The sequence below is a fragment of the Cervus elaphus genome, chromosome 11 (assembly GCF_910594005.1).
Source record: "Cervus elaphus chromosome 11, mCerEla1.1, whole genome shotgun sequence".
NCBI lineage: Eukaryota > Metazoa > Chordata > Mammalia > Artiodactyla > Cervidae > Cervus > Cervus elaphus.
In genome coordinates this window covers 65,346,452-65,360,303 of record NC_057825.1, presented here as the reverse complement: position 1 = coordinate 65,360,303, position 13,852 = coordinate 65,346,452, and the positions used below count along the sequence as shown (strand labels likewise).

Sequence of the window (13,852 nt, the reverse complement as noted above, 5' to 3'; positions counted from 1 at the left end):
GATGAAAACTCTTTGTATTTTCTTTTTATGTCAGTTATGTGATAGCTCTAGTTACAACCAGTACAGAAACTTGGGAAATGACTGATTAATAGAAATCTTGATAATTATGTATATGCCCCATGTAAAATAGTTTATTGCAATAGTGATCTCTAAGTTCATTATATACTCCTCGGTGTATAGAAATTTTGCTGAGAATTTAATGCAGTGTCGGTTTTTCTGAGTATTGAATATATCTACCCAACTTGTGTTTCTTAACATAAGGTCTGAGTGCTCCCAACTGCATTTTAATAATTTCTAAGTTATGAAGTTATCACTTTAAATACTTAGAAGACCTTATGTTAATTCTCTATTTCTCACAAATAAAACCAACAAAATTAAGTTGCATAAATAGCTTCCTCTTTTTTTTTTTTTTGGTAGAATTTTGGCATTATCATCTATCTCTTTTTGATAGCTTGAGAATTAGTTATACCTCTGCCCAAAACTTTAAAAAAAAAATCAATATTAGCTCTTACATACAGGACTTCATGAGTTTTTTAATGTTCTCCCTTGTTAGAGGTGCATGTTACAGCTTGCCATTGTGGTCATTGTGGTTCATTTCATTAAGCTTCTTGTTCTATCTGCTTTCTTGAGACTTGGGAAACAGCATTTTTCTGAGTGATTGTACTATATTGTTCCAAATATAAGGCCACCCAGAATAGAAGGCAACCTCCAACTAGAAACAGCTCAAATATGGAGAAAGGCTGGGGGCCCAGAGCCCGGCGGGTCTTGCAGTGGTGGCAAGGGTGCCGAGGAATAGGACGATGCCTGCCCACTCTCCCGGTGAGTGAAGATGAGTCAGCTGCTGATTTGCTTGTGCGTAACCAGATGGATTCTGTTGCTAGAGGAAAAGTTATACTGGGGGGAGAGAACAAGTCTGCACACATGAAATAAAGTCACTGTGTGTCCAGATCCAGGGAGGGAAGGAGGGAATTGAGTCTTTTATCTTCTCAACAGTCACCTTCAGGGCTTTTCCCCCTGAACCTGGAGGTGAACGTTGAATAACCCCAAACATTGAAGAACGAGAAAGGTACCTGCACCTTTTTTTTGAAAAGGGGTTTAAAGTCAGTGACCATGAAAATGAACTGTTAGACACCAACAGAAGTGTCAAGACCAGCTCAGAAAATTATTCCTTGCCCTTTCAAACTTACTGCTGACCCAAGAGGTGGTATGTACACTGTGTGTGGTCATGTGTAGCTTGAAAACAAGCAACCCCAAAGCTGGGACTCGCATTTCCAATTTCAGTAAGATTTTTTTCTTTTTAAATTCCCTGTCTCCTGAGTCAGCCAAGATACAATTTAAATAAGCAGGCTAAATCTTATTGAAATAAACTCCAAGGGACTCTTCTAAAATATTTTTTGTGCTAGTATTTTACCCAGTAGCATATTTTAAAAAGTACTTCAGTGAAAATATATTATTCAACTGAGAATGTGTATTGATGGAGCCCAGAGCCTAGAAAAAGCCCAGATAAAACTCTACCAATAAGCAGTAGAAATCTAAAATTTCATTTTATAGTAACTAAATGAGATGTGACAGAAAGAATGAGGTGCTTGTTTCTGTTATAATCAAGAAAACTATTTAGCATCTATTAGTATACAACTTAACCCGCATTCAGTAACATTTGCAGCTTCACAAAAACTACATGAAATATGGACCTTTACCTTTCTAGTGATGATTAAGTCCATGACTTGCAAAGCAAATTTGAAGTAGAGCTTGAATCCCTGAATAAGTTGCCTACCACCGCCTTTTCCCCTTTCCCCCGCCCATGTAGCTTCCATTGTAACTTTTATGATGATGGTGGTGAAACTTCTTTAATAAAAGGGTATGCCTTTCTGAATAGGCAGGACTGTCCTTAAGTCTAAACAATGCTAAATTGCCCAAAGGATGTGGTTTAGGGAAGCTACTTATCATTGATTTCAGAAATTCTCTTAAACCAAATTACCCTGAAAGATAGAGGTCCTGTGCCCAAGGGCATAGAAGCTAGAATTGGATATGCCTACCACATTTTGCCAGGTCTGGGATTTGAAACAGGCTGGGCAGAAAAGGAAGAATTTGAAGGGAGTTTGTTCCAGAGGGGGAAGGATCTTGCCTGACAAGTAGATTACCATTCAGAGCAAACAGCACTGCAGTTGTGGAGCCCAAATGAGACGTGGATGTGAACTCTGTATAATCTCAGAAACCTTTTCCAAAGAGTTCCTAAGGGTGGTACTGGTAAGGAAAGAGAATAGTAGAGGACCAGAACTTTTCAGGGAAGAACTTCCTTTAGAACTCATTTGTTTTGGAAATATTTGATTTCTACAAAGGAAGAGAATGTCCAAATTTGTGGTTGGATGGAGGGCATGTGCCTGTTATTAATCATCTTTAAACTTCATATAGTTTACTTTCTATTATTTGTTTTAGGTACTCTGTGTCTGATTTGATTCAAATTACAACAAAACAAACCTTATATTTTTTTCCCAGAGGGGGTTGGGGCTGTGATAATTGTATGTCCTGCGTCATCACCTGCTATTAATTTCATCATTAATTGCAGTGGCAGGCAGAAGCTGGAAGGTCACCCAAATGCCATAATCCATGGCTTCCTCTCCCTGTTGGCTACTAAGGGTGGGGGCAGGACCTGACCTGGTTGCATAGGAAAGAACATGGCCTCAGTTGGCTTATGAGATGGCAAGGACAGCCTTCAGGGACATATAGATAGAAAGGACAGTGACGAGGGAAGGGAGAAGATAGTCCCAATTCATTATAAATAATAATCTCTGTAAAAATCAATAGCAAGAGTTGTTAGCGTGGTTTGTGTAAAACCCACACCTGTAACTATTGCTGTGCTCAGCTCCTCCCACCCATCCCTAAGATGCACAACTTAGAAGCGCTCCTGAAGATGCTAGAAAATTAATGTCCCAGATCACTGTTGTTTCTTCCTACCGAGAATCCACATATGATGCACCTTCCATGGCTCCTTCTCAGGGGATTAGATTCATAGGATCAAGTTAAAGGGAACAGTTGTTAATCTAGTAGGTGTGAAAAAATCTGCAGATTTGTTGATGGATAGAAATTAAAATCTCTCAGACCCTAAAAACAGGAAAATTCCCACTAGACTGTTTTTGCTAGGAGGGTAGGTCACTGCTATTCTTTTTCTTTCCTGATTCATTAGTATTTTTCCCAAGGAACCCTGGAAAAAGTGACATTTTTACTTTTTCCCATTTCCTGTATGGGCGACTGTGACTTTGCAGATCAAATTAATAATGCCAAGGTTCTGACTTCTCAGCAATTCAGTTGAAAAGTCACTAAACTACAAACATGTAATGTGCAATCTGTTTTTTCATTTTTTAAAAATTCATAAAATAAGAGAATTCTTGAAGAAAATGTTGCATGTGGTTAAATCTCTTTGGGAAATGTTCCGCCATAGGTAAGGGACACCATTTCTCCAATGTGATGTATCTGCATTTTCTGAGACATATGGAATATGGCATTTGTCATGCTGAGTGAGCATGTTTAACTCAAATGTGGAGTAACTCACAAATTCCCTACTCTTGAGTATCTTTAAGTTTCAAAAATCATTCTTAAAATGTTCTTAATGGGCATTCCTTAGGGGGCATTGCTCTCTTCAGTAAATCAGAACTGACATCTGGAAATGCATAGAGATGGCTCTTGGTTACTTTTTTTTTTTTTTTTGCTGGTCAAGCAGCAAGTGTATTCCAATTAACAAGTTGATAGCATCTTATGACAGGCTAGAAAAAAAGGCTAATTCTCATTTGGCATATTGAATATTGAATGACATCTCTTCAGTTATAAACGACTTTTGTTTTAATAACAAAGTTGTTGATTTTCTACTAAGGGTTCTTTTAGGTTGTCATCAGGGGCTGATGGGAGTAACAGTTCACCCAACTCTCCAGCTAGCTTCAGTGGACATACCACACCTTCTCAGCAGCCTGAACCTGTGGTACACTCTCTTAAGGTAACCAACTGTGTACAACCATTTCTTCAGTACTTCAGTTGTGTTGTGGCTTGTTCACTATAGTCTGGTAATCCTCACGGTCTCGTTTTAACCATAGATACTTTATTTTTTGACCCCTATGGTATAATTTTGTTTTTAATCTTAAGTTTTGAAGAATGATTTTAATTTTGTAAACTAATAGTGGGTTTGAGTACTTATGGTTGAATTGAATCTCTGATTTTATCATTTTGTTTTGAGTAATGTGATTCATATCTACCTGCATTGAAGTTGAAGTCTGATGTGCATGTATGTGTAAAATATTGTTACAGGTATTTTCTGTGCAATGTTTGTAGCATGGACGTCTTCAAATACAGGAACTTAATAGCCAAAATAAGGAAGGATACCATATTTTTCTTTTTGTAAGTGAAGTACGTTGTGCAACTTACTAAAAAAAGTTTTCAAATAAACAAAACCTACTCTGGTCACCACTAAATAGAAATTAAGTCTTCAAACTCTAGTTAATGCCTCTTTATAGACTATTAGGAAATAGACATCTGGTCTTATTCATAAAGATATTTTATTTTTGGCTTATAATTAAGATTATGCAATAACTTAACGAAAGATGTGGCTTAAATTTATCATTTATTTTTCTTTACCAGTAATGAGCTTTCCAATAAGTAAAATTAATAATATGCAATATAAATATTTACCTCTCTAAGAAGAAACTGCAGGCAATAAAAATCGTATTAAAAACTGAGACAATTCCTTGAAATTTCATCAGCTCCAAAGTATAAAACACTGTCCTCCAAATTATCTCTAATTCCTAACATGTCGCACAGAGTCAGACATGACTGAAGCGACTTAGCATGCATGCATGCATTGGAGAAGGAAATGGCAACCCACTCCAATATTCTTGCCTGGAGAATCCTAGGGACAGAGGAGCCTGCTGGGCTACTGTCTATGGGGTCGCACAGACCTGTCCTGCTTTTGCCACATGGATTTCACAACTTTTCTAAATTTGTTTTGGTTTCAGAATGATTTATCCACAGGCTGATGAGGCACTCCTATGCCACACTTTCCTTGGCATGCGAAAAAGCAAAGACGTAGATGAGAACTTCAAAATATTTACTTGACTTGAGGATGATTGTTTTAGCAGTTGATTTAGCTCCCTCATTACATTTTGCTGTAACTTAGATGAAATGAGTGTGCTTCTCCCAAGCACTTACAGATTGCAGACAAGGGGAGGTGGTAGAACTATGCTGGGGGTCAGTGGCAATGAACGTGGTGTTTCCTGTCTCGATTGGGAAACCTCACAAAATGAACAACTGAGAGGAATTTGTGGGAAGGCACACCAGAATGAGGGGCCCTCCCTGCCTTTTGTCTGACAGCTGCTGGTTTATCAACTGGCTTGCTCTTAGCAACAGCACTTGGATACTGTTTAGTATGAACAGCATGCTAAACAAGCTGTTACTTGAGCATAAATCAGACACTAGCATCTGAAAGCACTTTAGAAATGGAAAAATGGAGTGGCTTCAAGCCTGTGGTATTGGTATCTACACATACTCCAGAAATGACACAATGCCCTGCTTTCCAAACTGAAACCTGTTTCAGCCCATTGCCTTATTCAATGACACGTGCAGTTGGAATCAGATCGGTGTAGTGGGTCACACTGCCATCTTTCCCTAAATTCTCAACACAGCTGTGGTAGTATGGCCTAAAAGGAAGGGGACGGCAAGGAAGAGCTCTTCAGTTTTCTCCAAATTCATTTTCTAATTTTCATATAAAATTTTATCTTGAGGAAGATATTATGTTATAATCAGAACACATTAAGTGTCCCCACTTGGCTGATGGGTAATGCTGAGCAACTGAAGCACCTTGATTGGGTAACTGGAGGCTCTTGAATATAGAATGCATTTGTTTCCATGAGTTGAGACAGAAATATGTGCAAACATAGCCTCTGGGAAACGCATCTTTGGAATATCTCAACATTAAGAAAAAGTAGCCTCTTGACATGTTTTGTTTTTAAAAGCTACAAATCTAGAGCTGATTTATATCATAAGATTTTTCTGTTCTGAAAGTAGTAGTTGAAACAGTTGCTCAGTTTCTTATCTTCTTGTAAAGTTTTAAAAATTTCTAAACTTTAATAAACTCCATGGTCATAGTTTTGGGGAAAGAGTTGTAAATCAATGTGAGGAATTAGTCCACTTGAAATATGCCACATTTTTCTTGCTTTAAAATTCATAACTATTAATTGGAGCTTCACTTCATTTAGTAGAAATTAACTGATTTGAAGTACAGTTCTCTCAGGTGCATAGTAAATCGAATTTGTGGGCAAATGAGCTTGTTCCAAGGAGTGCTTTAAGTTTTCTATGAATATTCATTAAGCATCATCAATAATTTCCTCTAAGTATAAAAAGAATGTGAACTGACTCTGTAGGGTTCTGCTTCAGGCTTTTAAGTGTGAATTCTCAGATGACACCTTTAGGTGTGGCCATCAGCATTGACCGTGGCAATAGAACCAAGGGGTTTAGCAGTGTTACAGTTCATTGTGGATTATACAAGAGCTTTTAGGAGAAACATTTTTTTAATACTACATCAGTGATTTGATTTAGAAGCTGATGTAGAGAAAAATAACAAATAGCACTCAAGGCCAAAGTGTTGTCTTCTTTTGTACTATATAGAGTATTGACATGAAATTTTTAAAGACATTTTGAACAGAATCTTATTCTCAATTCATTTAGGAATAATTTAGAGAGATAGAATCTAAAATTGTTTAAAAGCATCTCATTCTCAGATGAAAAATGAAAAATACTTAGTGTTGCTCACATATTTTCATGACTGGAGAGCCATTGCTTCTCTTTGCTTTTGTCAAAGAGCTGTCTCCACAGTCCTGTCCTAGGCACCAGGAACACATCAAGGCAAGAACTCTGAGATCAGTAACATTCATGTTAAAAGTTCTTATGGGTTCTGACAAGTTTCACCTGTCACTATTATCCTTTTTAGTCATTTTTTCTATAGGCCGTGTCTACATATCATTTGGACTGTTGAGTAATATAATTAATTACATGCCAGTCTTTACAATGGAGCAAGATTTATTGACTGTCTCCAAATGGTTGACAGTCAGCTTTATCTTAATGACCAAATTAACTAAATGTATCTAATTATTTTGGACATAAATGAATTCAATTGACTATTAGTGATGCAGTAGATTGCTCTTAATGGCCATTTGATAATCAAGTAGAATTGACTCCAGATAGCTTTCAGAACAATCAACTCTTTTAAAAGATTTTGCCATATATTAACCTACTCTGATATGCAGACATGGAAAAAAAACTAAGGTTTTTTTTTTTTTTTCTTTTTACAAAGTGGAGCTCCTTGATGATTTTTATTCATAACTAACAAACTTTTTTTTTTCCATGTGAAATTTGCTTTTCTTTTTCAACAAATCCAGGTCTTGGATGTTCAGGAAACTATAGATCGTCAACAGGGTAAAGAGTATGAACATGACCTTAGTGAGACAGAAAAAGCTATAGTCAGAGAAATGTGCAATGTAAGTTTAATGTGCTTTATTGTGTATTCTGTGTTGAAAGCCTCATCATAGCTTAGATTTTGCTTCATGAATACCTACTTTTTAAAATGCCGGCCAAATGCCTTTATATTTTAATGTGAAAGTAAAACCAACCTTCCCTTGATTTTCTTTAATAAATGTTATTGCAGTATTTTTTAACACAATAATCATGTAAAATATGCAGGTGAGCAAGAATCAGCCAATTCTGTGTTCCAGAATGAACTGTGAAAGTTTAATTTCCTAAAATGTTACTAGTTTTGATAAAATAAATCAGTTTCCATTTCATAATTGTCCTTAAAGAGCAGTGTTTAAAAACCTATGATAAGCAAAGAAAACGCAGCCTCCTGCAGATTATTTGTAACAATACTTGGGGAAAAAAAATCACCATCTTAATATTGGGTTGGCCATAAAGTTTGTTCTGTTTTTTCCCATAGAAACTGGAACGAACTTCTTACCCAACCCAATAGGTATTATTTGCTAAGTTCTTCATTCATATGATGTGTGCTTCATGTCATGCCCAGCAGTATCTCAAAATAGTAAGCGATAGATATGAACTTAAGAGATGGCCACACAGAAATGTACCTATGAAATCACAGAAATACAGTGGGGGAAAAAAAAAAAGACATGCTATTTTCACAATGCTTAGCCTATGTAATCATTATTGGGGTTTGGGTTTGATTAATCTTAATTGTTGAGTCATATGCTTTGGATATATCATTTAATCAATTTGTGGAACTTATTTAAAAACTAAGTAGAATATGATGGGGAAGACATTTGTTAAAAGCAAAAATTCATGGTCAGTTATCTTAAGCTTTGATTTGAATTGGTATTCCATTGTGCTTTTATCGTTTGTTCATTAAGATATCAAAATTGCTTAGAAATACCCTTCAGCTTTAGGCTATTAGGACCAGGTATCTCATTTACCTACCTCCCCAAAGCATTCCTAGAATCCAGGAAATGTTAAATAAGCCCCATGGGCATGTAGCACTCTTGCCCCAGCACATACAGCCTCTTGCTTGCTTGTGTTGTCGTTTTTCTTTCTTACATATCTGTTGTCTCTTTTCAAATGGTCATTGGTTCTAGATGTCATGATTTCCTAAATGCATTATGATTGATTTGCATGATGAAATGCATCATGTCATGATTTCCTAAATGTAGCTTTTTGTCTGTTCTTAAGCTTTTCAATTTGAACACCTCCCTCAGATAAATTTTAAAGTTCAAACATTAGGAATTGTAAAACTGGAAGGGACCATAGGAGGTTATACCTTCAGTGGTTCTCAGCCATATTGAGGCTCCTTCATAATTCAGAAGTCTGAGTTTTGCACCAGATCTTGGGCAGTCAGAGTAGGAACTCTCATTTCATACTTGAAGAAACTAAGATTCTGAAATTAAGTTACTTGCCCCAATTTGTCCTCTAATGAATAGGGAAGTCAGGCATATACCCAGATTTTCTCTGAGGACCAGTTCTTTCCACTTTCCCAACTGTAGTGAATCTAGGCACTTCCATTTTCTTTCTGAAGAATGAAAATCACTGTATCTTACAGAGGAAACCATCTCTATTGTGCTTAATGCCAGAATTTGTCTAAATAAACACAGGCCTGTTTCTTGTCTCTTTTTTTGATGAAATATTTTTAGATATTAGAAAATTTATTTCTTAGAGAAGGGACCCACTAATGAATTGGATCTTGATTAGTTTTGCATTGATCTTGATTTGCCTGTATTTCCAAAAATCTTTCAAAAGGACACACACAGTGGTAATTATTGTTGCCTTCAGAAATCCAAGAGCTTTTGACTTTGGAAAGTTCTCTAGGGCATCTTTTCTGTTTTCACCTTTGGTCACCGAAATTTGAGAAACAAAAAAAGTAAGTTAGTTCAAATCTGATTGTTAGCACTGTTATATTTGGAAGCTATATAAAAGCCATAAGAAAAAGAAGTGCTGATTTAAAATATTTGTGTCACCATTGTAAGTTATATCCACATCAAGAATGCATAGCAAATATTGGAGAATAAACAAAAATACAGTTTGTGGGACAGTTTCAAAACTTCTAAATAATAATGTACATAAGATTATGAAACCTATTTGAGGAATTATGGGTTTTTACAATAATGTTACAGAAATGTAAAGCTTTCTCATAATGTGAGATCAGTTAACACACCCAGATTTATATCCGTCTCTGGTATTCTTTCTGGAAATAGGTTGTTAACATCTAGATAGTCTTTTCATTTTATAGATGTTAACAACCTTTCTTCACAGCACCATCATTTTGATTAGTAAGCATGTAGTGCTTCTAGTCTCTTCCCAGCTCTACCACAAAGATATACTGTCCTCTAAGAAACAGTATATTATTTATCTGTTTGTAGTAATGGTTTTATCTTAGGTTTTTCTGTTTGGCCCTTGTCAGTTCCCTGAGAACAGCTGAGACATTTGATGGGCCGCCATCTCAGTGACCATCTCAGACACCCACTGTTCGGCTCTCTTACTTATTTAACAAGTCACTACTCTGTGCCTGTCTTAATGTCTTTGGCTTATTCCAAAGTTCTGTCTTCTTTGAGTTTCCTTTCACCATGTAATTTCAGGGGTAAAGCCCATTACATTCTACATTTGAATACTTGAAGAGGGAGTTGTGTACAAGACTTAGGAGTTGTCATCATCTAATGCCTTTTGTTCCTGATTATTTGAATCTATCCTTTGCTTCTAAACAAGATGTGAAAGCATTCTGGGTAGATGTAATACCATTTAAGGGCTAGAAAGGGAAAGTCCATGGTGTTCCTTGGCTTCCTGATTCATAATGTGTCCCTCTTCAGTCAATGTATTGAGGAAGGACATTTTCCTCACTCCCTTGGGTACAGCCTGGACTGTTCACTGCTAGATATGTCCAGTTGTGTCTGACTCTTTACAACCCCATGGACTGTAGCTAGCCAGGCTTCTCTGTCCATGGGATTTCCCAGGCACACATATTAGAATGGGTGGCCATTTCTTTCTTCAGGGGATCTTCCTGACCCAGAGATCAAACCCAGGCCTCCTGAATTACAGGTGGATTTTGTACCATCTAAGCTACTAGGAAATTCCTTCCCAAATATTTAAGGACTGTAACTACAGTCCCTTCAAATATGTCCCTTTCAAATATGACAGGACATCTCTACCACAGAGTAGTGTCTGCTAACACACAGAGATGAATAGTTCCATAGGTTTCACAATGAAGGTAGACAGACCCCCTACGTGCTTATGTGTTACTATGACTAGAAATCTGCTTCCCTGGAATATCTGCTCTTTTAAAACAGAAAACAAAGAAGTATTGATGAACTAGCTGGTTTGTGTTCATGTTAGAGCAGTGTAAATTTACGTGGAAGTAATCAATCTGATCATAATCCTAATAGGGAAACACTGAGAGAGTTATGACTGTTACTATGTGGTTTCTTAATGTAGTATATTGGTATGTCGTTGTTGGATTCCGTGGTTTTACGTATTAATCTCACCCTTTGCTATTGTCCCTTTAAAATAGCCTAATTTTTAACATATTGTTTTTAGTGACTCTTGAATTTATTTTTATCTTTTCCCTGCATCTGAATGCTTTCTATTGTGGTAATCTGAGATATATTATTGGGTAGCTAAGATTTATGATAACTAAGGCCCCCCATTCTACAGGGAAAACAAGGGAAATCTACTAGTGACCCTAAGGCTACTAGCTCAGGACTTTAAACCACTACAGACAGTGAAGGAGTTTTTGTTCTTAGTTATTTAACATTTTGGTATTCCTCATTTTAGATGTATAATATAGGAACCAGGATGATTTTGCTCATATATTCTTAACTACACATTAGAATCATGTTGACAGCTTTAAAAAAAAATAGATGACCCTACCTGTTTAAGAGTAATTCCTAGTGGACACCCAGAGTTGAGGACCAGTCTCATAACCAGTGTAAGTTGACATATCATTCTGTAATTTTGACCCTGATTGCTAAAAAAGCATAGCACTCCTGTCTGTTGAGCAGTTCTCATGATTTACAAACTTGCATCACATTTCATTTTATTTTTGAGCTCATTCGTGTGAATATTTTGTCTTTTGTCTTATATTCCTCTTTGTCCTCATAGATTTCCCCCCTTAAAAAAAAACAAACCATACACACCCCTGTATGGAACAGGACAATTAAGATGCTTACTCTTTTTCTTCTTTTTCTTAAGGTTGTATGGAGGAAACTTGGAGATGCTGCAGGTTCGTGTCCTGGAATTAGGCAACATTTGTCTGGAAACCAGTACAAGGGACCCATGTGAGACGCACTCTCTTTCAAACATGACATCACCACTGCAAGAGAGATAAGAGAGGAAAGAGTGGATTTCCACAAACCTGGAGTAATTGTACATTGCACATATTTTCCCTCGAAAAACTTTAGTATGGCTGAAGTTGTATTTTTTGTCTCTCACTTTGATGTTCACTACAGTCCATCTTAAACAAGGTAGCTTTGAAAATCACCATTTTGGTACCAATATTTTCATTAGAACTAAAATGTTTTTGACTCTTCAGATCTAAAATTGTAATGGGGAAACCTGCATGATTGGAAGAGTCCAGTAGAGCCTCAGTGGTTTTGATAGAATCGAATCATAGCATATCATGGTGGGAGTGTTCCACCATGTTGTTGAAGATAACAAGTGGTTTCCAGCTTCCCAAGTTGGAGAGTTGGTAACCTATTATATTTTAGTCAATAAAATACTAGTTCCTGATGCATAATTAATTTGGATGCAAGATAAGGTTAGGTTTCTTGGATTTTGTTTTGACTTTTGAGGTACTAAAATACCACATCAGTTTTCCTTACCAGCTAGAAGGGTAGCAGGACTTTGTCGAGTGCATTATCAGAGTGCCATTTACTTAAATTAATCAAAGTAAATATATCTTTTCTTTCATCTTAATGTATTATTCATGAAGACACATCTTGGGGACATATCAACCTCCATCTTCAGTGTATTCATTAATGTTAATATTAACAATTTCAATTAAAGAACAAGCAAACAATTTTTCTAAGTGTTTCCAGCTGTGAGATGTCAATTTCTACAATTTAGTTTCTAGACATGCTGTTATATTTAATAAACTTTCTGTAAACTTTAAAATATTGCACTGCATTTATGAAAAAAGCTTTCTTAGCCTACAGCAGCTATCTTAACGTTTTATGAAACTGACGCATGTCCTTCATTATTGAAGCTAAAAGCTCTCGTTCAGATTGCTTGAGATTTGAAAAGAGGTGTGCTAGCTTTAGTTTTTCCTTATTTTTGGTATATATATATATATATAAAATAATAGACTGTGTGTATCGGAAATGCTATGATAGGTATTTTGTGTTTATTCAAATGCAATGATAGTTTCTTGTATGAATGTGCAAGAGGCCTCTGACCGAATGCTAACTTTATATTGTAATATAAAATTATAAAAGTAGGAATGCAGTGATTCCTAGTTTTCTTCTAAATTACTCAGATTTGATTCATAGCAGATATTCTGTTGCTTTTGTTTTTAAATGGGCTCATTACACATGTATTAATTGTCATTGGTGAAGGAACTGTTATACTTTTTTGAATGTTATTGTGATGAAAAGGCAGTCCTGTTCTCAGAAAATATTTATGAATTAATTTGCTATAGAATTATCTTTCTAATTATTGTAATTGGGTTACCATTTAAGCTTTTCTTTTAAAATGTTATATATTTTAAGAATATTATTACTCTATAAAGGAAAATTGCTTACTATATTTACACCTTTTCTTGAAAAGCTTTCATCCTTAAATTGTTGTATTCCTACACTCTGAAGACATTTTAAAAAAGTTTTGTGCCTGCAGTAGAGCCTGCAGAAGCTAATACAAGGAACACTTGTCTTTTGACAAAATACTTGTGTAAATTTTGATACTGTATTAAAACTATTTTTTTAAAGTTCTAAAGTTAAAATTGAGTATCAAGTATATGTGTTCATCTTAGCAATGGTAATAAATTATTTAATCCCAGTGTTTTTTTCCTTCAAAATGTTTTCCCTAAATTGATATTTCTCATAGTTGCTAAGTATCATATTGCTCCTGTATGACAGTAATTATAATAATATAAAACAAAGGCATGTTTAAATATGCTCTTAATGAGGGATTTAATATTTAGAGATTCCTTAATTCACTATTTTTTTAGTATAATGTAGTTAAAAAGTTTAGAATGATATTTAAGAATATTTAAAAATTAGGTATCTTTTAGTTTTAATTCATATAGATTAATATTAAACCTCAATTATTTATTATTAAAATATTAGTAGTCAGAAGGATATAAACTAGAAGGGAAGTATTAAAGAAATGG

The 13,852-nt window shown here is 35.6% G+C and overlaps 1 protein-coding gene across 6 annotated transcripts in view; it reads left to right on the top strand.

Moving 5' to 3' along the window:
* CCDC85A (coiled-coil domain containing 85A) overlaps positions 1–13,537 on the top strand; it is a 215,713-nt gene extending 202,176 nt beyond the window's left edge. For 2 of the 6 annotated variants that reach the window (XM_043917969.1, XM_043917968.1), the window contains one exon: positions 11,719–13,537. In XM_043917969.1, the coding sequence (XP_043773904.1) occupies positions 11,719–11,768 (50 nt within the window). In that variant the 3' untranslated portion in view covers positions 11,769–13,537. Of the gene's footprint in view, positions 1–684; positions 820–3,868; positions 3,989–7,418; positions 7,518–11,718 lie in introns of all 6 variants that reach the window. The other 4 variants (XM_043917970.1, XM_043917971.1, XM_043917966.1 and 1 more) reach the window with 4 other exon arrangements.
* The last annotated feature ends 315 nt before the right edge of the window (positions 13,538–13,852 follow it).